This window comes from Fringilla coelebs (genome assembly GCF_963513975.1).
Source record: "Fringilla coelebs genome assembly, chromosome: 31".
In the NCBI taxonomy this organism is placed as follows: Eukaryota; Metazoa; Chordata; class Aves; order Passeriformes; family Fringillidae; genus Fringilla; species Fringilla coelebs.
The window spans coordinates 725,463-750,517 of record NC_140057.1 but is presented as its reverse complement, the minus strand read 5'-3'; the positions used below and the strand labels follow the sequence as shown (position 1 = coordinate 750,517).

Below are 25,055 nucleotides of genomic sequence, written 5' to 3'. Positions count from 1 at the left end.
TCTCTTCTGTTAATGAGCCATTAATTATTAATTATCTTCTGTTCATGGGCCATTTTATCAGTCACTTCATGGCTGATAAAAATTCCATCATCCCATTGGGAGATGCTCCGCCCAGGGGGAGGAGCCAAGCATTCCTACCTGGATAGAAAAAGATTTGGAACCCCAGAGAGCCTTTCCCACTGCATTCCCAGAGGAGCAGCTTTCTTCTTACTTTTTGACTTTATTTTCACTTGTTTAAAATTTTTGACTTTATTTTTATTATTTTTATTTTTGAATTTATTTTTACTATTTTTCTTATTTTTATTTTGTTTTTTATTTCTATATTTTTAATTTAATTTTATTTTTATTTTGAATTTTATTTTTATCCTTTTATTTTTATTTCTATCCTTTTATTTATTAATTTATTTTTATTTATTATTTCATTTTTATCTTATTTCTATTCTTATTTCTTTAAAATTTCTTTTACTTTAAATCTATATTTTTGACTTTATTTTTACATCTCATTTCATTTCTATCTTATTTTTATTTCTATCACTTTATTATTTATTATTTTATTTTATTTTTATCTTATTTTTATTTCTGATTTTATTTTTATCCTTATTGTTTTATTTTTATTTCTATATTTCTTTAAATTTTATTTTATTTTATTTTATTCCCAAATAAAGAATTGTTATTCCTGCTCCCATCTTTGCTTGAGAGCCTTTTAATTTCAAATTTATAACAATTCGGACAGATGGGGTTCACATTTTCCATTTCAGGGGTCTCCTGCCTCCCTCAGCACACGCCTCTCTGTTCAAACCAAAACACACCAAAATACCCCAAAATTCCATCCAAATACCATAACAGACCATGAAATTACCTCAAATCACTCCAAAAATTGCATCAAAATACCCTGAAATCCCAACATGGATCCCGAAATTACCCCAAAATACCATAAGGGATGTTCCAAAATTACCCTAAATCACACGCAAATCCTGTCAGGGACCCCAAAATCCAGTCCAAGACTCCCTGAAATCCCATCAGGGACCCTGAAATTGCAGCAAAATACCACAAAATTACCCCAAATCCCTACAAAATATGGTCAGGAACCCCTGAAATCCCACCAGGGACCCTGCAATTGCACCAAATCACCCTCAAACCCTATCAGGGACCCCCAAAATCCCATCAGGGACCTTGAAATTACCCCAAAATACCCTAAAATCCAGTCACAGACTCCCTGAAATCCCATCAGGGACCCCAAAATTACATCAAAATGCCCCAAAATCCAGTCAGGGACCCCCGAAATCAAGTCAGGGACCCCAAAATCCCATCAGGAATCCTCAAAATCAGGGCAAGGACCCTAAATTACCCCATATCCCCCATAACTCTGGTCAGGGACCCCAAAATGACCCCAAATCTCCCCCAAATTGCTCCAAACCTGCTCAAGGACCCTCAAAGTCCCCCCAAATAAGCCCAGATCCCCCAAAATCCAGTAATAAACCCCCAAATCCAGTCAAGAACCTCTTAAATCCCGCAAAATACCCTCAGGACCCTGTCAAATTTCCCCCCAAATCCCCTCATGACCCAAATTCTCCCTTAGGACCCCCAAAATCCTCCTCAAGCCCCCCCCCGCCACCGATCCCATCAGGATCCCCAAACCACCCAGGAGCCCCAGTTTTCCCTCACAACCACCCACAATCCACCCAAAGCCCCTCAAGACCCCCTCCAGATCCCCTCAGGACCCCCAATTCTCCATCAGAACCACCAAAATACACCCTACACCCCCTCGGAACCCCCAATTCTCCCTCAGAAGCCCCCAAACCCCCTCACGACTCCTCACATCCCCTCAGGACCCCCAAATCCCCTCACAACCCCTGAAACTCCCTCAGGACCCCCCAAAATCACCCACAAATCCCCTCAAGACGCCCTCAGATCCACTCAGCTCTCCCCAGTTCTCTCTCAGAACCCCCAATTCCCCCTCACGGACCCCAAACCCCCTCACATCCCCTCAGCGCCCCCAGTCCCCCTCAGGACTCTCCAGTCCCCCTCAGATTCCCCTAAATCCCCTCAGGATCCCCCAAACCCCCTCAGGATCCCCTAAATCCTCTCACGCCGCCTCAGGACCCCTCAAACCCCCTCAGGACCCTCCACATCCCTTCAGAACCCACCAAACCTCCTCAGGACCCCCCATTCTCCCTCAGGACCATCACTTCTCCTTCAAGATCCCTGATCCTCACTCAGGACCTTCCACATCCCCTCAGGACCCCCCAGTTCTCCCTCAGGACCCCCCAGACCCCCTCCTAACCGCCCCCAGCCCGCTTCACGCCCGAGGTCTCGCGAGAGAAGCACCGCCGCCATCTTGGGTGAGGGCAGTTCCGCCCGCTCCTCAGAGCGCTCCGCGTTCCCTCCGAAATCCAGCCGGGAACGGCGGAATTAATCCGCCTGGAAATGGCGGGATGGAGCCTGAATCCACTAGGATTGAGCCTAAACCCCCTGGGATTGAGCCTAAAAAGCTCCCAAATCCAGTCAAGTGTTATCCCATGGATTAGGGCGGTACAGGTGAGGGGTGGGCAGTGACGTCACCTCTGCCGGCCCGATCCCGCTCGGCCATTTCCACGCGCGCCGCCATCGGGGCCGGTTGTGTGCCGGGACCGCCGCCTGTCCCGGGGCTCCTTCGCCACCGGAGAGTCCCCAAGGTGTCCCCGCCGGGTCCCCAGTGAGCATGGACGAAGAGGTGCGGGGAGGGGCGTGACAGAGGGGTCGGTGGGAGAGGGGACAGGAGGGGTGGCAGAGGGGACAGCAGAGGGGGCAGGGGCTGGCAGAGGGGACAAGGGAGGGACAGACGGACAGCAGAGCCCTCCAGGGAGGGGCATAGGGGACTCCGGGAGGGAACAGGGGGCACCGCAGAAGGCCACGAGTGCCACCAGGTCCCTGACACCTCCCCTGTCCCCTCCCCAGCTGCTGGAGCGGCATGTCACCGCGGTGGCCACCCTGGGCACGGTGGTGGCCACTGTGACCGGGCAACACAGGGATGTGCGGCAACGTGCCTCCGCAAAGTTCCTGCACACCGCCCTGAGGAACTTCACCTGGAACCTCCGTAAGACCCTGGACCATGGTGATGTCACCTCCCTGGTTGACTTCGGTGTCCCCTCCCTGAGCCAGGCCCTGGCTGTCCTTGAGCCCAACTCAGGGGCCAGCTGGGACAATGTGAGAGCAGCGGCCAAGGCCTGGCGGGAGTTGGTGGCCATACTCATAGAGAGCTGGGAAGAGCTGGCCAAGGAGGCCACCAAGCTCTGTGATGCCTGCATACCCACAGCCCCCACCCAGGCTGGGAACCCGCAGGATGAGGCCACACACCAGGGGACAGATGGGGTCAACCTGGTGGCCATGGCCCAGCAGCTGCCAGTGGTCCTGGACAGGGAGGAGTTGGCCTTGCTGATGGCCAGACGCAATGCCTGGGAGGCAGCAGCCACCCACAAGGAGGAGTCGACCACCGGCAAGGAGGAACCAGCCACCAATGAGGAGGAACCGGCCACCAGTCAGGAGGAACCGGCCGCCAATGAGGAGCTGGCCATCAGTGAGGAGGAGGTGGCCATCAGTGAGGAGGAGGTGGCCACCAGCAAGGAGGAACCAGCCACCAGTGAGGAGGAGGTGGCCACCAGCGAGGAGGAGCCGGCCACCAGTGAGGAGGAGCCGGCCATCAGTGAGGACGAACCGGCCACCAGTAAGGAGGAGCCGGCCACCAGCGAGGAGGAGGTGGCCACCAGCGAGGAGGAGGTGGCCACCAGCGAGGAGGAGGTGGCCACCAGCGAGGAGGAGACGGCCACCAGCGAGGAGGAGCTGGCCACCAGTGAGGAGGAGGTGGCCACCAGTGAGGAGGAGGTGGCCACCAGTGAGGAGGCGGCGGCCACCAACAAGGCCATAGACGAGGCCGTGGTGGCCACCAGCCAGGCAGGGGCAGCCACCAGGAGGGGACATTGGGCAGAGGCGGCCCTGGAGCCACTGAAGCACTTGGTGGCCGCCTGTGACAAAGCCACGTTGTTCCTCTCACAGCTGCAGTGGTTGCTCGACGAGTTTGAGAATGATCTGGAGTGGACATGGGCAGAGGAGGCGTCCCCCCATGTCCTCAGTGTCCACGAGGCCTTGGTCAGCGAAGTGGCCGAGTTTGAGCAGCTCTGGGATGCCAGCGCCCACCTGGCCAAGGATCACCTGCTGGGGATACTTGATCTCATTGACAACCTCCTCTTGAGTCCCTATGGTGGCCCAGGTGGCCCTGGTGGCTCTGGTGGCCCCGGTAGCCGCGCAGTGGACGAGCGATGCCAAGAAGCCATCAAGGACATCCCGAGGCTGCTGCAGGGACAGTGATGTCACCCCTATGATGTCATTGGGGCAGTGATGTCACTGGAGAGACTTGTGGACACTTGAGTGGCACCAGCTCCTCATGTCACCAAGAGCCCCTCAAGTTCCACCAGTTCCTCAAGTGCCACCAGCTCCTCGTGTCACAAAGAGCCCCTTGAGTGCCACGAGCTCCTCGTGTCACCAGGAGCCCATCAAGTGCCACCAATTCATCAAGTATCACCAGCACCTCGTGCCACCAAGAGCCCCTCAAGTGCCACCAGCTCCTCGTGTCACCAAGAGCCCCTCAAGTGCCACCAATTCCTCAAGTGCCACCAGCTCCTTGTGTCACCAAGAGCCCCTCGAGTGCCACCAGTTCCATTAGTGCTACCAGCTCCTCATGTCACCGGGACCTCATGCAGGACAACCTGAGGAGGGGTTCTTGTGCCACCAAGAGCCCCCCTGAGTGCCACCAGGACTGGCCCAGCCCCCGTGTGTGGGTCCCTGGTGTCACCAGGGTCTCTCTCTGTGTCACACGCCACCCTCAGGCACCCACCGGGACCCCCCTGAGCACTGGGACCCCCGAATTTCACCGTCCTTGTGCACCAGGACCCCCCTCAGGACCCCTCCTCAGGCATCAGGACCCTCGAGTTTCCCCTCCCCCCTCCTCGTGCACCGGCACCACCAGACTTCCCCCTGCCCCCCCCACCACCAGGAACCGGGACTCTCCCCTGGTGCACCGGGACCAACAGAGACACCCCCCCAATCAATCAGTGCTGTCATGGTTCATTGGGATCTCCCCTGGAGCTCTGACCTTCCCTGAGGCACCGGGACCACCAGAGACCCCCCTAAATCACTGATCACCGGGACCCCCTCCCCAAAATCACAGAGCACCCGGACCACCTCCTCCCCCTGCCCCCCTGTGCGCCAGGACCGGGGCTGGACCCTCCTCGTGCACTGGGACCACCCCCATGCATTGACCCCCCCCTCACTGGGCCCCAGGACAGGGACTGGACCCCCCGTCATGTACTGACCCCCCGAGCACCGGGCCCAAACCGCCCTTTGTGCCCCCTCACCCATCACGGGGGTTCTGCCCCCTCCCCTTTGATCCCCCCCCAGAGCCACAGGACCCCCAGGAACAGCGCCGGGGCTGGGGGGGAGCCCAGAAGTGGGACTGGGAGGGACCCAAGCGCTGGGGGGGCACAGGGGGGTCCCCAGCACTGAGGGGGCTCCTTTGGGGCTCAGTCCTGTCCTCCCGCACCCCGTTATCAGCCAGGACCCAATCCCCTGTGAGAAACATGGGTCAGAATTGAAATTTTTATAAAAGTTTGTTAAGGGATAAAATCCTGGTGCTAATTGCCAAAAGCTCACCGTTAATTAAGCCATGTTTTTTATGTCCTGTTACATCATGGAGGTTCATGCATATTCATGAGTGTTTATGCATATTCATAATAGGTTATTGATCTAAATATATATATATGAGTAATAAAATAGAAATATAATAGTAATATATATTTTAGAAAAATATTTTACAGTAATATATTTTATACCAACAGAATTTATATTATATTTATATATATTTATATATTAATTTATTATATTATCTAAAATTAATATTTTTATATATAAATATACATATATTTTTCTATGTTCTGTAGGAATTACTTTTAATCATTCCTGTGAGTTCAGAGGTACTTTTGTTTGGTTTTAACCCTTGACTTGCCTCCATGCCATCTTGTGCATTAAACCAATTTATTTTATTTCTCCTTGCGGTTCCGTCGTGTTTTCACTCTCTGGTGATGTTAGAAGAATTCATAAATTCTTTTTGTTTTCACTGTTTTGGCACTGGGATGGAACTGGTGACACTGGGACACAACTGGGACACTGGGACAGGATGGGGGACACTGGGATGGCACTGGGTTGGTGACATTGGGCTGGTGGCACTGGCATGGTGGTGCTGGGACAGGACTGTGGACACTGGGATGGAACTGGGCTGGTGGCACTGGGCTGGTGACACTGGGACAGGACTTTGAGCCCTGGGATGGGACTGGGGACACTGGGATGGTGACATTAGGATGGCGACAACATGGTAGTGGCACTGGGATGGAACTGGGGACTCTGGGATGGAACTGAGGACCCTGGCATGTAACCGGTGATACTGGGACCACTGGGACAGTGGGACAGGATGTGGGACAATGGGATGGCACTGGGTTGGTGACATTGGGCTGGTAGCACTGGGCTGGTGACAATGGGACAGAACTGGGGACACTGGAATGGAACTGGGGACATTGGGACGCAAATGGGATCACTGGGATGGGAACACTGGGATAGAACTGGTGGCCCTGGGATGGGACTGGGGACCCTGGGATAGTGACAGTGGGACAGAACAGGAGACACTGGGAAATGAATGGGAGCACAGGGATGGGGACACTGGGATGGGACTGGTGACACTGGAGCAGTGACACTGGGGCAACCCTGGTGACACTGGGGTTGTGACACTGGAACTGGTAGCACTGGGACGGAGACACTGTGCTGGAACTGGGGGCAGTGGGAGGAGACTGGTGACAGTGGGATGGGGATACTGGGACAGGACTGGGGACACTGGGATGGGAACATCAGGAAGGAACTGGGGACAGTGGGCTGGTGGCACTGGGGTGGAACTGGTCACACTGGGAAGACTGGAATGGGGACACTGGGATAGGATGGGGGACACTGGGATGCTGCCATTGGGATGGAAGTTGGGACACTGGGTGGAACTGGGGACATGGACACAAATGGGAACATTGAGACAGGGACACTGGGACAGGATGGGGACACTGAGATGGTGACATTGGTATGGGGACAGTGGGGCGGTGACACTGGGCTGGCACTGGGAGCACTGGGCTGGTGGCACTGGGACAGGACTGGGGACACTGGGCTGGCCCTGGCTTGCTGATGTCAGCATTAATTAATGAATTAACCTCCCAAGCCCCGATTGCTTGCAAAGACTAATCTCTTTTTGCATCCATCACTCAGGGCAACCCTTCCCATTGCTCCTTTGCTCTCTCAGTGCCGGTTTGATCTCCCCACAGAGCCAGAGCCAATGTCCAAGGACTGGCACCTGCTGGAAAGGGGTGGGATGAGGTGACATCACCTCCCAGGCCCCGCCCCCCACAGGACCATGGCCTGCTGGTGGCCCGGTGACACCACAATGTCCCCTCACCCACTGGGCCACCTGGCAGGACACAGCCACCACAGGCAGCGCCAGCAGCAGGTGACCGTCCTCGGCCACACCCAGGGACACAGCGGGGACACAGGGACACTGCACAGATGGCTCCAGGGACACAGCAGTGGTGCCCATCCAGTGTCCCCAGTTCCATCCCAGTGCCACGAGTTCAATCCCAGTGCCACCAGCCCAGCGTCCCCTGCTTTCCACCCCACCCAGGGTTTCCAAGGGGAAATATCTCAGTGACAGTGACAGCGCCTTGAAGCAGCTCCCTGGCTGTGCTCCCCTCAAGGAACGTTGGGGTGGATTTATTGACCACTCAGCTCTCAGTGGGGTCAAGTGATGTGTCTGACACAGAGCTCACATCAACCTGGGCTGATTTATATACAGAGCATTTATTTAATTTACTTACTTACTTACTTATTAATAGGCTGTACGGTGCACACATGAACTGATGGATTATATTGCACCAACCTAAAGCTACAAGGAATCATTGATAATCAATATCAGTATCAACTACCATATCAAATTGCTAGTGATCAATAACAATGTGCAAAAGGCAATATAAAAGTGCAAAAGGCAATTATTAAACTGTCATTTATGATCCAGCTGGGCTGCAGGCACAATGGAAAGCTGGAAGCTCTTGAGGGGACTCAGTCACCCCTGTCCTCTGTCCCTGAGTGTCCCTGCATGTCCCTGAGTGTCCCCAGTGACATCACCCCAGGAATTCCCATCAGGATTTGGGACCATTTAAATGAAATTTCCTAGGAAATTCACCAAATTTGTCCCCAATCCCAAGCAGGGAGGGGACAGGTGATGCCAGCAATGCCCCCGATGATGTCACTGCCCCGATGATGTCACAGCGGTGACATCACTGTCCCTGCAGCATCCTTGGGATGTCCTCAATGGCTCTTTGGCACCGCTCAGCCACCACACAGCTGCTGGGGCCACTGGGATCACCTGGGTCATCATAGAGACTCAAGAGGAGATTGTGGATGTCCCCAAGTGTCCCCAGAAGGTGACACGTGAACAGGAGGGTGCTGGCCCTCCACAGCCGCTCAAACTTGGCCACTTTGGCCACCAAGGCCTAGGGAATATCGGGAAATGCCTCCTCTGTCTCCTCCAGGGTGGCCTGGATGTCCCTGAGCCAACACTGCAGCTCCAAGAGGAACAACCTGGCTCTGTCACACGTGGCCACCAAGCGTTTCAGCGGCCCCAGGGCCACCTCCACCCAATGTCCCCTCCTAGTGGCCACCCTTGCCCAGCTGGTGGCCACCACAGCCTCTCCCATGGCCTCGTTGGTGGCCGCAGGCCCCTGAGCCTTGTGTGCAGCCCCCACCGAGGCCATCTCCTGCCTGTCCAGGGCCACGGGCAGCCACTGGGCCGTGGCCGCCAGGTTGTCCCCAGCTGTCCCCCTGCGAGTGGCCTCGTCCCGCGGGTCCCCGGCCTGGGTGGTGGCGGTGGCCTCGGCGTTGGCCGCGTCCTCGCAGGCGTCACGGAGCTCAGCGGCCTCCCTGGTCAGCCGTCCCCAGCTCTCCATGAGCGCGGCCACCGACTCCAGCCAGGCGCGGCCCGTGGCTCTCACATCGGCCCAGGTGGCCCCTGGGCTGGCCCCAAGGGCGGCCAGGGCCTGGCCCAGGGAGGGGACACCGCCGTGGTCCAGGGTCCTATGGAGGTGCCAGCTGAATCTCCTCAGGGCCGCGTTCAGGGACTTTGGGGACACACGCTGCTGCACGTCCCTGTGTGACCCGGTCTCGGTGGCTGCCACCTCGCCCAGGGTGGCCACCACAGACACCAGAGCCTCCAGCAGCTGGGGAGGGGACAGGGGAGGTGGCAGGGACCTGGTGGAACTTGTGGCCTCCTGCAGTGGCCCCTGTGCCCTCCCGGGGTCCCCTTTGTCCCTCCCTGGAGGGCTCTGCTGTCCCTTCTGTCCCTTTGTCCCCCTCTCTTCCCTTCTGCCAACACCTCCCACGCCCTGCTGGTCCCCCCTCCCCCGGCCACACTCGGTCCCCTCCACCCCTCTGTCACCTCCCCCTTCCTGCCACGCCCTCCTGTCCCCTCTGTCACTCGCGTCGCGTCCCCCCCCCCCCCCCCCCCCCCCAGCCCGTGCCGGGACTGTCGCACCTCTTGGGGCTCCATGGCCGCTAGGGACACTCCGGGGACACGGCGGGGGGCGAACATGCCCGGGGGACAGTTGGGGACACGCAGGAACGTGGCGCGGCTGGAGAGGGAAAGCAGGAAGAGGTGACATCACCGCCCCCCCCTCCTCGCCCGCGGGGCCAGGGCGGGGTCCCCAATATTCCCCCGATGTCCCCAACGGGACCCCAAAGTCCCCTGGGTGTCCCCGACGGGACCTCGATGCCCCCTCAGGGTTCCTAACAAGGCCCAAGTGTCCCGCAATGTCCTCTTGGGGATGTGAAATACAGAGCTGTGTTTTGTGTCTGGCACAGAAAGGAAATGTGTGTATTTGTGATTGCAATATGTGTGGACACCAACCATGGGACGGCTGCAAATTCTAATAATAACTGAGGAAAGTAAAGCATGGAAGAAGGCCCTTGAACCTAGCCTGTGTTTGCAATTAACCTGCATTGATTTAGGAGCACTTGAATTACAGCATTCAGAATGTTGCTCGTTGTTGTAGTCAGGCCTTAAAGAGTGCTGCAATAATAACCTTTTTAAGTATAATTTTAAAATATTGTTTGTATCCTTGAAACTATAGCTTTGGAATCTATAGAAAGGAAATGTGCTTATCTCACTCCTTAACAAAACCGAGAAAAACAGCCTGAGAAAGGAAGATGGACATCCTCTCAAGGATTTACAACTCTAAGGGAAGCTGGACATCACTGATAGTCCTTGTAATAACAAGGGGGACCCACATCTGGGGAGCTGGACTTCACCAGATGGGATTCGTCATTGTTCTTGCGGAAACTGGACCAACATCTCAGAAACTACCAACACCATCTGGGGATCCTCCTTTTTGGGATGCATCCTGAGAAAAACTAAATCACAATAGTGCATAGAATTGTGATGTAAACAAGTAGAAATAGAAACTGCTGAGAAAGCTTCTGAGTACCCCTATAAATACCTGTAAGCCCAAATATCGGTGTGCAGTTGGAGGGAAAACTGCCTCCACTGTACCAAGCACTGTTTTGCTCACACTTTACCATAATTAATTGATAAATTGATTGTTGCTTGAATATTGCCCTAGTCAAACTTCTTATTTATAACAGGGACACTGGGGACACACCGGGGTCCTGTTGGGGTCCCTGCAGGGCCATTGGGGACATCGTGGTGACCCAAAATGGGACAGGTGATGTCAGGGTGGCCCCGGTGTCCCCAAGAGAAGAACACAGGGGTGTCCCCAAGGTCCCCAATGTCCCTCGGGGTGTCTCCATGCCCTAGCAGTGACAGTGTCACCCCTGTGTCCCCACCCTATCCCTACCTCTGCCCCACCAGCGCACTATGGGCCACCTCCAGTCCCCGCATCACCTCCTTGTGCCCTTCCCCCGGTGTTCCCAAGGCCACTACGATGTCCCTGAGCACCCGGGAAGCACTGGGGAAGCCCTGTCCCTGTGTCCCCCACGGCGTCACCTCCCCATCCCGGGTGACAGCAGCCATCAACATCCCCAGTGCCAGTGTCACCTCCTCCAGCCGCCCCAGCACATCCACGGTGGCCTCTGCGCTGGCCCTGGTGGCCGCCACCCGCCGGGCTCGGTCCCGCAGGTGCAGGGCCATGTCCCGCTGGTGCCTCACGGCGGTAGCCAGGTGACACCGTGATATCCCAAGCCCTGCAGGGCCACCTCACAGGACGTGGCCACCACAGTCAGGGCCATCAGCAGGTGACCATCCTCAGCTACCCCTAGGGTGGTGTGGGCCGAGTCCAGGGACACTGCGGGGACATGGGGACACCTGACAGGTGGCACCAGGGACACAGCAGTGCCACCTGTCTAGTGGCACCACAGTGGTGGACCCAGGGACAGAGGGGTGGCACCAGTTCAATCCCAGTGCCACCAACTCAGTTCCATCCCAGGGCTCTCAGTGCCAGCCCAGTGACACCACCCCATTGTCCCCATACCAATGTCACCATCCCAGTCTTCCCAGTCCCTCTCACTGTCCCCAGCTGCTGCCCACTGTCCTCAGTTCCAGTGTCCGCAGGGCTGTCCTGGCACCACCACTCCAGTGTCATCATTCCAGTGCTGCCATCCCATTGTCCCCAATTCCATCCCAGTGCCCCCAGCCCAGTGTCCCCAGGTGCAGCCCAGTGCCACCAGTTCTGTCCCACTGTCACCATCACAGTGCCACCAGCCCAGTATCACCAACCCAGTTCCAGCTGTGTCCTTAGTCCTGTTCCAGTGCCACTAGCCCAGTTCCATCCCTGTGCTCCCAGTGCCACCACCCCATTGTCCCCATACCAAGGACACCATCCCAGTGCCACCAGTTTCACCCCAGTGTCCCCCACCCTGTCCCAATGACCCCCCCCCGGTTTCCCCTTTCCTGTCCCACTATCCTTGTCCACTTCCACTGCCAGGACCCTGATTTGGAATTAGTTTTATTTTGGATTGTTTTTGGGGATCCAGCAGGATTTGGGGTCTGGGCTTTGGGATTGGTTGGGATCCAGGATTTGGGGTTATTTGCAATAATTTATTGGGACCGAGAAGCATCTGGAATTTGGGAGTATTTGGGATCCAGAATTTTAGATCTGCATCATCTGGGGCTGGTTTTTGGGGATCCAGCAAGATGTGTGGTCTGGGGTTTGGGGTTGTTTGGGATCCAGGATTTGAGATCTTTTAGGATTGGATTTGGGGTATTCAGCAGCATTTGGGATCTGGGATGTTTTGAATCCAGGATTTTGCATTTGAGACAATTTGGGGTTATTCCTTGGGATCCAGCAGAATTTGGGATCGCTTGGGACACTCGATGTCCCCAACCTCCCCCCCGCCCCCGATGTCCTCTGGGGGTCCCTTTTTCTCCCCTGACCAGGCTGCCCTTGAAACCCCGCCCCTTTCCCACACCCCATTCCTTGCTCGCCAGGCCCCGCCCAGTTTCGTTTCTGCCCAGGCCCCGCCTCTTTCCCGCATTTCATTATTGCCCTCTAGGCCCCGCCCCTTTCCCACATCGCCATTCCTTGTCCGCCTTTTCCTGCCTTCCGGGCCACGCCCCCTCCACTCCCCATTGGCCACTGCTCCTGGGGCTCCGCCCCTTTCCTACGGTCGTGTTTCCCACCTTTCCAACCCCTGGCCCCTCCCCTCTGTGGGCGTGGCTCAGGGGCGGTCCCGGTGGGTGGAGCCAGCCCGGCCCTGGCGGGGCCCAGCGCCGGTCGGGGGCTCGGGGGGACCGGGGAGGGAGGGGCTGGGGCGTTTCGGGGGTGTTCAAACAGTGGGGGGGGGGCGGGAGGTGCCGGGGGGGGGCGTCCTGGTGAGTGTAGGGGGGTCCCATGGACTGGGGGATCCTGGTGAGTGAGAGGGCAGTGGCAGGGGGGTGTCAGGTCCCATGGGTAGTGGTGGCGGGGTCCTGGCGCACAGGGGGGAGCTCATGGATCGTGGGGGTCCCAGTGCTTTGGGGGAATTGGTGAAGGGGGGGAGCAGGAATGGAGGGGCTCTGGTGCGTGGGGGGATACCCTGATAAATTGGGAGGGGCACCTTGGTGATAGCGGGGCGGGGGGCGGAGGCAGGGACTCAAGGGACCATTTAGCAACCAAGAAATCGACTAGACACATCAACGTATAGATTATTTTGTACCAGGGAACAGCTGCAAGGGATTATCAGTCATCAATATCAATATCAAGCACCGTAGCAAAATACTTGTGATCAATAACAACGTGCAAAAGCCAATACAGAAATGCAAAAGCCAGTGATTATATTGTCATTTATAACCCGGCTCCACTGCAGCCACGGCGGAAAGCTGCCTCTGCTGCAAGGCACTGAGGGGGCTCATTCACCCCCTGGACCCGCCACCATGTCCTTGCGTGTCCCTGAGCATCCCAAGTGACAGTATCCCAGGAATTCCCGTCAGGATTTGGGACAATTTCAATGAGAATTCCCAGAAAATTCCCCAAATTTGTCTCAAATCCCACATATGGGGAGTGGGGAGGGGACAAGGGACACCAGCGATGTCCCCGATGATGTCACTGTCCCCAGTGACATCACAGTGGTGACATCACTGTTCCCACAGCAGGCTCGGGATGTCCTCGATGGCTTTTTGGCATTTCTCAGCCACCTCACAGTGGCTACCCTCATCAAACCAAGAGTCATAATAGAAAGCCCAGTAGATGCATTCCATATCCCAAACTGCCTCCAGCAGGTGACGCGTGGCCAGACGGTCGCTGGCATCCCACAGCCGCTCAGCCTCAGCCACCTTGGCCGCCAAGGTCACACGGAAATCGTGGGGTGGCTCATTTGTCCCCTTCAGGGTGGCTTCGATGTCCCGAACCCTGCGCCTCAGCTCCCGGGGGAACGCAGTGGCTTTGTCACATGCGGCCACCAATCGCTCCAGCGGCCCCAGGGCCGCCTCTGCCCGTTCTCTCAGTGTGGTGGCCACCTCTGCCTGGCTGGTGTCCCCCTCGGCCTCTCCCAGGGCGTCTTCTATGGCCGCAACTGTGCCCTCATCGGTGACCGCGTCCCTGCAGGCGTCCCGGAGCTTGGTGACCTTCTCCAGCAGCCGGAACCAGCTGTCCATGAGTGTGGCCACCGACTTCCGCCAGGCCCTGGCCACCTTTCTCACCTGGGCCCAGGTGGTCCATGGGGTGCTCTCATAGGTGGCCAGGGCCTGGCCCAGGGAGGTGAAAGTGCCGTCGCACGGGGAGGTGTCATCGCGGTGCCACCGGGTGTCAGCAATATGGTCCAGGGTGTCACAGAGGTCGATGGAGAAGCCCTCCAGGTTTGCATGCAGGGACCCCAGGGGCCCACCAGGACAGGTCTCAAGACGTGGCCACAGCTGCAGCATATAGTTTTCCAGCATGGCTGTGGTGGGTGTCCCTAAGGGAATTACACAGGGGTGTCCCCAAGGTCCCCAATGTCCCTCGGGGTGTCTCCATGCCCTAGCAGTGACAGTGTCACCCCCGTGTCCCCACCCTGTCCCTGTCTCAACATATCTGTCTCCTGTCCTTCACTTTGCTCAAGACTTTCTCAGTGACTTTGGCCAAATTGCCTCCCTGTACCTCAATTTATCTGTAAAGCCTCAGGCATGTGAAGATAATGAAGATGCAATGGCCTTTGAGGGCTTCTTGAAATATAACAATCACCAATTCAAATAAAAGGCAGGAGATTTGAAAATGAGGAAAAGGAACAATTTAGTTAGGCTACAGAAACAACTGCCACAAAACATTATGAGGGCCAAACCTCATACGAGTTCCAGAAGCGAATGGACAAATCTGTGGTTCAATAAAGTCTATTAAGCTCAGATTTACTGGTTGTCTTAACCCTAACTCTGTCCCTACCTCTGCCCCGCCAACGCCTCTTGGGCCACCTCCAGCCTCTGGTCACGTCTTTGTTCCCCAAAGCCACCACGATGTTCCCGAGCGCCCGGGCAGCGCTGGGTAAGCCCTGTCCCCGTGTCCCCCACGGCGTCACCTCCCTGTCCCGGGTGACAGCGGCCACCAACGTCCCCAGCGCACCTCGCGGGGCTCCATGGCCGCTGGGGACACTCCGGGGCGGGGACACGCCCGGGGACACTCGAGGAACAGGCGGAGACGCGGCGGGTCGGCTCCGGCTGCGACCCCTCAAGCCCCGCCGGTCGGGCCCCCGCCGCTGTCACCGTCACCGCCGCGGTCACAGCGAGGGCCAGGCCGGGGCAAGGGGACAGCGGCGTGAGCAGCCCCCGGCCCCGGCCGGAGCAGGAGGCGGCGGGCAGAGCCTTCTGCCGAGCGGGCGGGGACGGAACCGCCGCCGGGAGCGGGGATCGCTCCGCTCTCAGCCCCGCGGGTTTCCATGGCAACCGGGAAACTCCCGGGAGCTGACTCACGACATGACGTCACCGAAGCGTGCAGGGACACAGCCCGGCTCCCACGCCGCTGGGAGTCGCGGCGCTCAGCGATTTCAGACCTGGCATCTGTGGGAGCAGGTCTGATATTCCAGCACAGTCAGCAGAGTCGGACCGCTCTTGCTCGAGGGGCTCCGAGGAGGAGGAGGATGAGACTGAGGAGATCATTGCTGCCCTGAGCAAGCCAAGGAAAGAAGGGAAATACATGGACTGATCTAAATGTGCATTTAGTGTTGGCCACACTCATGGAGCCATCTGGAAGGAGAGAGGACTTCTGGGCGCTGAAGGGAATCAAATCAAACACAATGAACAAATATTCGCCCTCTTAGCAAGCATTAAAAAGGCCACAAAAGTAGCTGTCATGCATTGTAGAAGTCACCAAAAAAGGAAAACCACTCTAAAACTGGGAAATCACACTGCTGATAAAGCAGCAAGAGGAATTGCAGAAAAAGGTATTCTTGCAGTAATTCCACAAAGAGAGATTGATCTGTTGGGGTTCACCCCAAAATATGACCAAGCAGACCACAAACGAATTAAGTTCCTTAAAGCTGAGATCACAGAAAGTGGATGGGCTGTTGCACCAGTGAATCTGGTTGTAGTCCCACCCAAATCCTTTGGGAGCTAGCTCTGAGAGAATATGAAAACACACATTTTGGGTTGAAAATCTTCTGAAACATCTAAAAAAGTAATAATAGGAAATGGGATGACTGATATTGTACAATCAGTACTGATCAAATGTGAGATCTGCTGTAAAAACAACCCTGACATGAGTGTCTTGGTTTGGAAAGACAGGTGCCTGCTAAAGGAGACAGGAGCCTCCCCTGAAATGCAAACCCTCCCCAACCCTCCGAATTGCTATGAATTTTAAATAAGGGGCTCTCAGGCAAAAAATATGGGAGCAGGAAATAACAGTTCTTTAATAGGGAAGGGAAAAAAAAAAAAGGATAAAATACAACAATGCAGTACACCAGAACAACACTGACAGAGTCAGAACACAACCTGACACCATGTGGGTTGGGGTGTTGGTAGCAGTCCAGTTGGAAAAGGGGCTGCAGTCCTCCAGGAGTGTCAGGCGTGGTTCTGTTGGATCAGGGGAGTCCTGTAGGAAAGGGGTGTCTTCTTCCTCCACAGATCCCTGGAAGTAGAAGCAGCTGCTATTCCTCTGGGGAGTCCAGTGGAGCAAAGGCTGTGCTGGTGTCAGAACCTTGCAGGTTATATCTGCATGGCACTGCTTGGCTCCTCCCTCTGGGCAGAGCATCTCACAATGGGATGTTATAGTTCTTATCAGTCATGTGGTGACATTCAATAGCCCCTTATCAGCAGATGTCCTATTGATTATGATCACTCAGGAAGAGAGATAAGGAGCATTGCCCACTTGGCACCAGACAACTGCCATACAGATGGCAATAGAATACATCTTGCCTTGCAATCTGGAACAATGAGGAGAAGAGTTGTGTTAGGAATAACAATGGCAGGGGATCTTCCTGGAGGTTAATATTTTTGTACATCATTATTAAGTTCCTGAAGTATGGGAACCCCTGTTCATAGTCTCTGCATGCTTTATAAAGCTCTTTCAATCTTCTCTCAGTCATGGATTCCCACTTTGGGTCCCTCCTTCTTTTGTATTGGACAGGGGCTGCCAGGATCTGCCAGCCTCCCTGCAACGTCCCAGTCCCCTTCTCTGGTGGCCTGCTTCCACACCTCTGCCCAGTGACCCTCAGGCTCAGCACTGGAGTCTGAGGAATCACTGTCCTCCGAGGAGGAAGAGGGAGGTCTTTTGGTAGAGGAATGGTGCTCCTGGATAACCGGTGTGACCCGGTGTTGAGAGCTGTTGGCAGCCAAGATGGCGCCCTCCTGGTCACTGTCATGCCCACTTCCAGTTCCATTGATGTGTGAACTGGAAGTGTCACGGCCACCAGGGGTGGAGACTGGAGCAGAGAAGGAGGAGACCACGAGGGGAGAGCCAGGGCCCACGTTGGGAAGGTTGGTGCTGATGAAAAGGGGCCGTCCCAAAGCAGGGGTGACCATTGACACAGCGGGTGGAGGGGAGCATGTTGCAGGGGAGGAGCTCGATGACGGAGGAGCAGGAACGAGGAGAGGGGAGAAGGGAGGTCCTGGGGACCATTTTGTAATGGTAAGATGAAATTTGGCACCACTTGGGCTAAGATGCCAGGTCCCCTCCAGGCCAGTGCCGTCTTGGCTAATAAAACTGGACAGGGGAAGTGGCAAGAGGGAATAGGAAGGAGGGTTAGGTCAGGGCTCAGGATGGCATGGCCAGCACCATCCTGAGAGAAGGACAGAAGAGGTCGAGGGACAGCAGAAAGCTGGTGGCATTCCTGCCCCTCTTGGTGGGTTCTGTCACTTGACTTCCCCTTAGGGGACGAGGGTCTAGGGACCTGAGGGGAGGAACACAGCAACTGGGGAGACAACTGGGGATCTAAACGTGTAACCTCTCCTGAAATCTCCTCTGATTTTTTGACTGAATCATAAATAGAACAAAAAAGATAATAAATCAAAACTTTCTTAAATGAAACAAAAAAGAGGATAAAACTTCTGAACCTTAAAACTTCCCTCTGTTTGTAAAACAAATAACTTTACCCCAACATTATCCCAAAACCCAAGTGATAAAAATGATTCCCTTATAACATTTGCAAAATATTTCAAAAGAAAATTAACAAAAGCTTTCAAATTCCCCTTTGAAAAAGGAATTCCCTGAGCAACAAGGGTTACTTTAACTTGGGTATAAATCTCCTGCTGCAGAATGGTGAGTTTTGTGTCCATTCTGCAGTCTTCCCACCCACAAGATTTAAAATGAGAAAACGAAAGAAAAGGGAGACCCTGACTACAACATACTCACCCAATGGTGGGTCAACAAAGGATCTTGTGGGGTCTGTTGAGGAGAGCAATCCTCCAGCCCACGACTCTGGGAGAGTTGCTGCTCCAAATCAGCCTTTGCCTGAATTCAGTCATGCCAAATCCATCTATAGAAAAAGTGTGACACCCAATCAGAAAGTGAATCATCCAGAGAATTGGTGCAATTACACCAGCACTACACCATCTGTGTCCTCTCACCATCCCAAGATAATCCCCTGGGGAGTGTTTCTTATCTGGGGGGATTGAGTCTGGGCTGGGATCCCCTCGTGTCTTCAGGGGGTCCCTGCAGCCTTGGCCAGCTCACTACCCTCACCCCAAACATAACCCTAACTCAAGACTGGAAGCAGAAAAGTTAATTGACCCGCCAAAAAAGATCTTACTCAGGATTTGACAGAAATTGTGAAGTCAAAATATGAGCTGGAGCAAAGAGGGTTGCAACCTCTCTGGTTTTACCTTGGGGTGCTGCAGCTGAGGCCCTTGGTGAGCTTACTCACCTGGGGTGCTGACTTAGTGAACAGGCCAACGCCACGTCCGCTGCCATAAGCGATTTACTCATGGACAAAGAAACTACTAGGCACAGGACGCTTCAGAACAGAGCAGCCATCGATTTTCTATTGCTCACCCATGGACTTGGCTGTCAGGATTTCGCTGGGATGTGCTGCTTCAACTTTTTGTCAAGCACAAGATCAATCCATATGAGCATCCAAAAGCTGGAGGAGCTGGTGGAAGATATAAAAGCTGAGAGGAGCACAAACGGTCTGCAAAGACTTTTGGGGATTTACAGGATGGGTTTTGTCTTTTGTTATAGGTCTGTATGGATTTTTGTTATTGTTGTTCTAGTTCTGTTTCCTTGCTTTATTAAGCCCTTGAGGAAATCCATAGGGGAGGCTTTTTCAATTAAACAAGAAGGGGGAGTTGTGGGGGCCTGTGAGCCTGCTGGGGAAAAGGCAATGGCAGTGCCCTGGAGGGATGCACCGTAGGCTCCAGACAGTACCCCCAAGTTAGGGTGAGAAAGAAGGCTTGCCCCATGCTGCTCTGCAGCACTGTGTTAATCTATCCAGTTTTATCTTTCCCATTGCCCTGTTAGCCTTTCCTACCCCTTCTACCCTTCTAAGTTCAAGTTCTAGTAAGTTCTACACTCCCTATTCCCCCACTGGCTTTTGTAACCCCTCCTATCCACCCTGGCACTTTTGGACAATACCCTTTTTCTGACCCAGAGTTGGGGCAACTGAGAGGTGTTCTAAAAACTTGTACTCCATTTTCAGTCTCATGAGAAGGGTGAGACAATACAGGTGTTATTACTCACGCCATCACAATCAGAATCCAGCTATTTCCTAATTACAATACACCATGAGCGTTTCTTGGCCTATCAGCGTTTTGCCACACCATGCTGGAGATGCCTTAAAGCAAATCATCTAAAACTACCCCTCATGGATCCTACTACAATGCATCTTTCATAGTTCTCTTTCTTCAAAGTATCTAGGGATATTTGCAAGGCCATCTTTTGAAACTTTTTTCTAGCTCCATTTCTCTCTCAAAAATATCTGTCCTATTCCATGGTCTTTCTAAATCAGCATTTCTTGTCTCAAGGTTTGTATGCCTATGCACACTGTGTGGGCCTTCTGTCAGGCCCTGAGAACTCTCTACAAATCCATTTCCCACATTACCCTTCTCTCTTGAACTGAAAAACTTCTTGGATGGCCTTGTTCATTTGCTGTGCACAGTGAAGTACACAAGGCACTGTCACTAACAATGCCACAATAACTATCAATGCATACAAACCTATTGTGCAAAGCTCCTTTGCCAAGGTGCAAAACTCCATCATTCAAACATGTGGTCTAACCTCGATCCATTGTTTGTTTTAATTTGAATTGTTAAACCTCTCAGTTTTTGAAGTTGTTTGTGGATGGACACTGAATGGTCGGACAACTTCATACAACACAATCCGTCAAAATCCTCACAAACATTTCCATATGCCAGTAAAAGAAAATCGATTGGGCCCTGTTCTGTAAGGTTGCGTGTCTGACAGCACAATCACCCCACCTGTCATCATGTCACTGATTGCAATGGAAGTAGCATCGACTTCTTTACTCAGCCAACACCCCAACTGATATAATTGTTTCAGTGCCTCACCTGAGGCAAGCTGAGGCAGAAATAAAGCTGTTGTAACTCATTTTACAGGGCCCCAGGTTCTGAAATTGCTATTACAGTTTTCCTCATAATGATAGGCAAATCTCCATGGATGGATCCTGGTGCAGCAGGAGGGTCCAGTCCTGGTGCTGGTGCCCGAGGGGGGATCCCGGTGCCTGGTGATTTGGGGGAGTCAGTGCTGGAGGTGGGGTCAGGGGGTGTGGGTGCAGTTTTTGGGGGTATCCCAGTACCTCCTGGGACCAGGGTCAGTGCTCAGCAGCAGGACTGGGTTACTCACAGCCATTGGCCATGGTTGGGAGTGGTAGGGGCAGAGGCGGGGGCTGCCCGGGGACCCTCCAGCACCCCAAATCACAGCTGTGAGGGAAAAACAAAGTTCACTCTTGGACATTTGTAAAAGTTTAATAAGGAATAAAAAAGGGTTTTGGCAGTTGGTCAAAGAACTTGCCCTTAACCCATCATTCTCCAGATCTGTTTCCATGGCAGGGCTACAAACACATTCCTGAGTTTAGACATTATTCAAACATTCCTGGGAGGTTTGGATGTTCCAGGAACTCTTGTTTGGTTTTAACCTCTGACTTGTCTGCAGGACATTCTGTAGATTAGGTCAATATATTTGACTTCTTCTCCTGGTTCCATCCTCTCATTTCACACCCCCTGAAAAATTCATAAATTCTCACGTTTGTGTCACTGTTATCATCACCTGGAGAAGTCTGCAGTTGTGAGAAGCAGTGGAATTATTTTACACCTGAGTCAGTTACATAAAAGCATTTTAACATTGCATAGTCTCTATTTTAATATTTATTACTTATCTATTTATTATTTATCTATTTTTAATATTTTAATGCCTATTATACAATATCTTTTTCTTACTCTAGCATTAAATAGGCTATATGGTGCACACATAAAGTGATAGATTATGTTTTACCAAAAAGCAGCTAAAAGGAATTATAAATTGGACCACATCAAAATACTTGTGATCAATACCAATATGCAAAAGCCAATGCAGAATTGCAAAAGCCAATTACCATATTGTAATTTATCACCTGGCTCTGCTGCAGCTATGACAGAAAGCTGCCTCTGCTGCAAGGCACTGAAGGGGGTCATTCCCCCCCTGATCCACCCCTGCCTCCATGAGTGTCCCCATAGTGTCCTCAGAATGGCCCCAGGTGTCCCCGATGACATCACCCCAGGAATTCCCATCACGATTTGGGACAATTTCAAAGAAAATTCCCATAAAATTCCCAAGTTTGTCTCAAATCCTGTGCAGGGAGGGGTGACAGGAGAAGTGACACCAGCGATGTCCCCGATGGTGTCACTGCTCCGATGATGTGACATCCCTGTGCCCGCAGCAGCCTTGGGATGTCCTCGATGGCTTTTTGGCACCACTTGGTCACCACACAGCCATCAGGGCTACCTCAGCCACCACAGGGTCTTGAGAGGAGGGTGTGGATGTCCCAAAGTGTCCCCAGCAGGTGACGCATGGCCATGCAGGTACTGGCCTCCCACAGGTGCCCAGCCTCGGCCACCATGGCTACCAAGCCCTGGGGACACTGGGGGATATCTCCTTTGTCAACTCCAGGGCAGCCTTGATGTCCCAGAGCCGGCACCACAGGTCCAGAGGGAACACCATGGCTGCGTCACACACAGCCACCAAGTCCCCCAGCAGCCACAGGGCCTCCTCCGCTGGCAGTCCCATCCTGGTGGCTGCATCCTCCCCATCATCGTGGAGCTCGGTGGCCTCCTCGACCAGCGGGGCCCAGCTCTCTGTGAGCGTGTCCACCGAGTCCTGCCAGGCACTGGCCATGGCTGTCACATCAGCCCAGGAACCTCCAGATTGGCCTTGAAGTCAGCCAGGGCCTGGCCCAGGGAGGTGACACCACGGTGGCCCAGGGAGGTGACACCACGGTGGCCCAGGGAGGTGACATCACGGTGGTTCAGGGTCTTACAGAGGTGCCTGGTGAATCTCCTCAGGGCCACGTGCAGGGACTTTGGGGACACACAGAGATGCACGCCCCTGTGTGGCACAGTCCTGGTGGAAGCCAGTTTGCCCAGGGTGGCCACCACGGTGACCAGTGACTCCAGCAGGGCTGGGGATAGCTGGGGAGGGGACAGGGCGGGTGACAGGGACCTGGTGGCACTTGTGGCCTCCTGGGGTGGGTCCTTTGCCCTTCCTGGTGTCCCCTTTGTCACCTCCCTGGAGGGCTCTGCAGACCCTCCCTTGTCATCCCCTCATCCCCACTGCCACCTCCCTGCCAACCCTGCTGTCCCCTCTGCCACCCCCGCTGTCCCCCCTGCCCTGAACGAGGCCTTCAACTCAGTTTAACAGGCTCAGGTCTCTTTTTAGTTGGTGATGTATCCCATATATTCTTGAATTTGTAACACTCCCTCAAGGGAGCTGTCAGGTGGGATCTGGCAATACAAGTTATCAATATGGCATGCTGCAGGATTATAGCTCAACAATTACAAATTACAACTTAACTCCAACAGCAGGAAACAGCTCAACAGTTACAAATTTACAACTTAGCTCTAAAATAAGAAACGGTTTACTCCAAAACCAGGAAACATTTAAATTCTCAGAACTGTGGGGAAAACAATCAACCAGAAAAACCATATTCTGTCTCAAAATCTCCAAAGCAAGACCTTACATTCCAATATATATACCAAACCTTGATGCCCTTAAATGGATAGAATTCTTAAATAGATTTGTCATTTCAATAAATTCCAGTCCCCTGTGTGGCACATGTGCAAGTTCTTTAAATCACTGCTCCTCCACATCTGCTGGACGATTATCATGAGGATATTGTCTCTGGTCCTGAGCATGAGGTAGAGCAGGACGGACACACCTGGCAGGTATCCACTGTGTTCCGGTGCCTGTAGAAACACACACATACACAGGTCCCCATGTAATGAGGTCCTGTGGACCTTCCCACTTGTTTGTCATAATGTCCTTTATCATTACCTGAGGTTTGGGTGAATGGACATCACCAGACGATTGCAATGTTGGGTGAATGGACATCACCAGACAATTGCAATGATAGGAAATTATTTAAAATCACTGGATTTTGAGATTGCTCTGGTGCTGTTAAATTGAATGTGTAAACAGCCTTGGCCACTTGGCTTTGTGGGTTTTTGCCACACATTCCCCCTTTCTGTTTTTCTAACATGTGTTTCAAAGTGTCATGTGCCCTTTCTACAATGGCCTGTTGAGTTGCTTGTCAGGGAATACCAGTGTGGTGGGCCACAACACGCAGCTGTAAAAAATTGTTTAGCTTTTGAGATGTGTATGCAGGTCAATTATCTGTTCTTATGTTTCCAGGGATACCCAAAGCAGCAAAGGCTAACCACCAATGTGTAATGGCATCCCGACCTTTCTCTCCTGAATGTACTGATGCCCATATGGCAGAAGAAAAAGTATCAATTGACACGTGCACATATTTTAATTTTCCAAATTCTTGAATATATGTGACATCAGTTTGCCAGATTTGTAGTGCTTTTAATCCACAGGGATTTACCCCCATCTGTAATGGAGCAGTGTGGCCCTGGCAATCAGCATAGGTGTTTACTAGGTTGTGAGCCTCTGTGCTGGAGAGCAGAAATGGTCTCTGTAGAGCTCGAATGCCTGGGTGGAAGAAGACATGTGATGCCTATGCCTGAGCCAGCATATCTGGCTGTGGTGCTGTCCAGGCAGGGCCAGCCAGGTGATCTGCTCATGCATTGCCCTCTGAAATAAAACCTGGGAGATTTGTATGACTTCTAATATGGAGGATATAATAAGGGCAAGGTCTGGCTTGAACAGTGTGCCACAAGCTTTTTAGCAAGCCAAATAATTGTGTGTTGTTCACTTCCTTTAATAGAGCTCGGTCCATTTTTTGTGTTATATCTGCAGCATATGCAGAGTCAGTAGCCGTATTCAAAGGAGTGTGGGGCAAACGCTGAAAAGCCATGGTTACAGCACATAGTTCTACTAACTGAGGTGACCCATTCTCTTGTCCTCCCAATATTTGTCAATCATCTCCTTCCTTCCATGTTACAATGGCCTTTCCTCTTTTTCCAGATCCATCAGCGAATGCAGTAATTCCCTTTAAAGGTGTTCCACTGTTCAGGATTTTTAGGGATAGCTCAGTGGTCTTACTCATTTGCAGCAATATATGACTGGGTAAATGGTAGCCAATTTGCCCCTTGAAATTTTGTAAAGCACTTTGTAAAGATGTTCTGTTGGCATAGCACCATTCAAATTCCTCTTGCTTTACAGGTAAAATGATTTTAAATGAATCTTTTGAGTTCAATTGCAAACATCTTTGGCGGCATTTAATAATTAATTGGGCAATTAATTAATAGATGGTAGGGGCTGTCTTTTTTGGTTGATGGGGCAAGAACATCCACTGTAAAACATGCAAAGGGTCAGACCACTGGGTATCCCAATGTCCAATGATAGCGGTAGGATGTAAATTGGCATTGAAAATAAACAGAGTAATACATACTTCTGGGCACACTCGGTGGACCTGTCTGTTTGTTAGAGCCTGCTCCATTACTT

General features: G+C 53.1%; 1 protein-coding gene across 4 annotated transcripts in view; it reads left to right on the top strand.

Annotated features, from left to right (window-relative positions):
- Nucleotides 1-2,608: 2,608 nt before the first annotated feature.
- Nucleotides 2,609-25,055, top strand: part of LOC311164351 (uncharacterized protein) — a 269,234-nt gene continuing 246,787 nt past the window's right edge. Inside the window, exons 1-3 of one of the 4 annotated variants that reach the window (XR_014616854.1) lie at nucleotides 2,609-2,713; nucleotides 2,938-4,450; nucleotides 4,618-6,080. Coding sequence is in view for 2 of the 4 variants with exons in the window: in XM_084223773.1 (XP_084079899.1) it covers nucleotides 2,702-2,713; nucleotides 2,938-4,344 (1,419 nt within the window). In the remaining 2 variants the exon portion in view is untranslated. Of the gene's footprint in view, nucleotides 2,714-2,937; nucleotides 6,081-25,055 lie in introns of those variants that run through there. The other 3 variants (XM_084223774.1, XR_014616853.1, XM_084223773.1) reach the window with 3 other exon arrangements.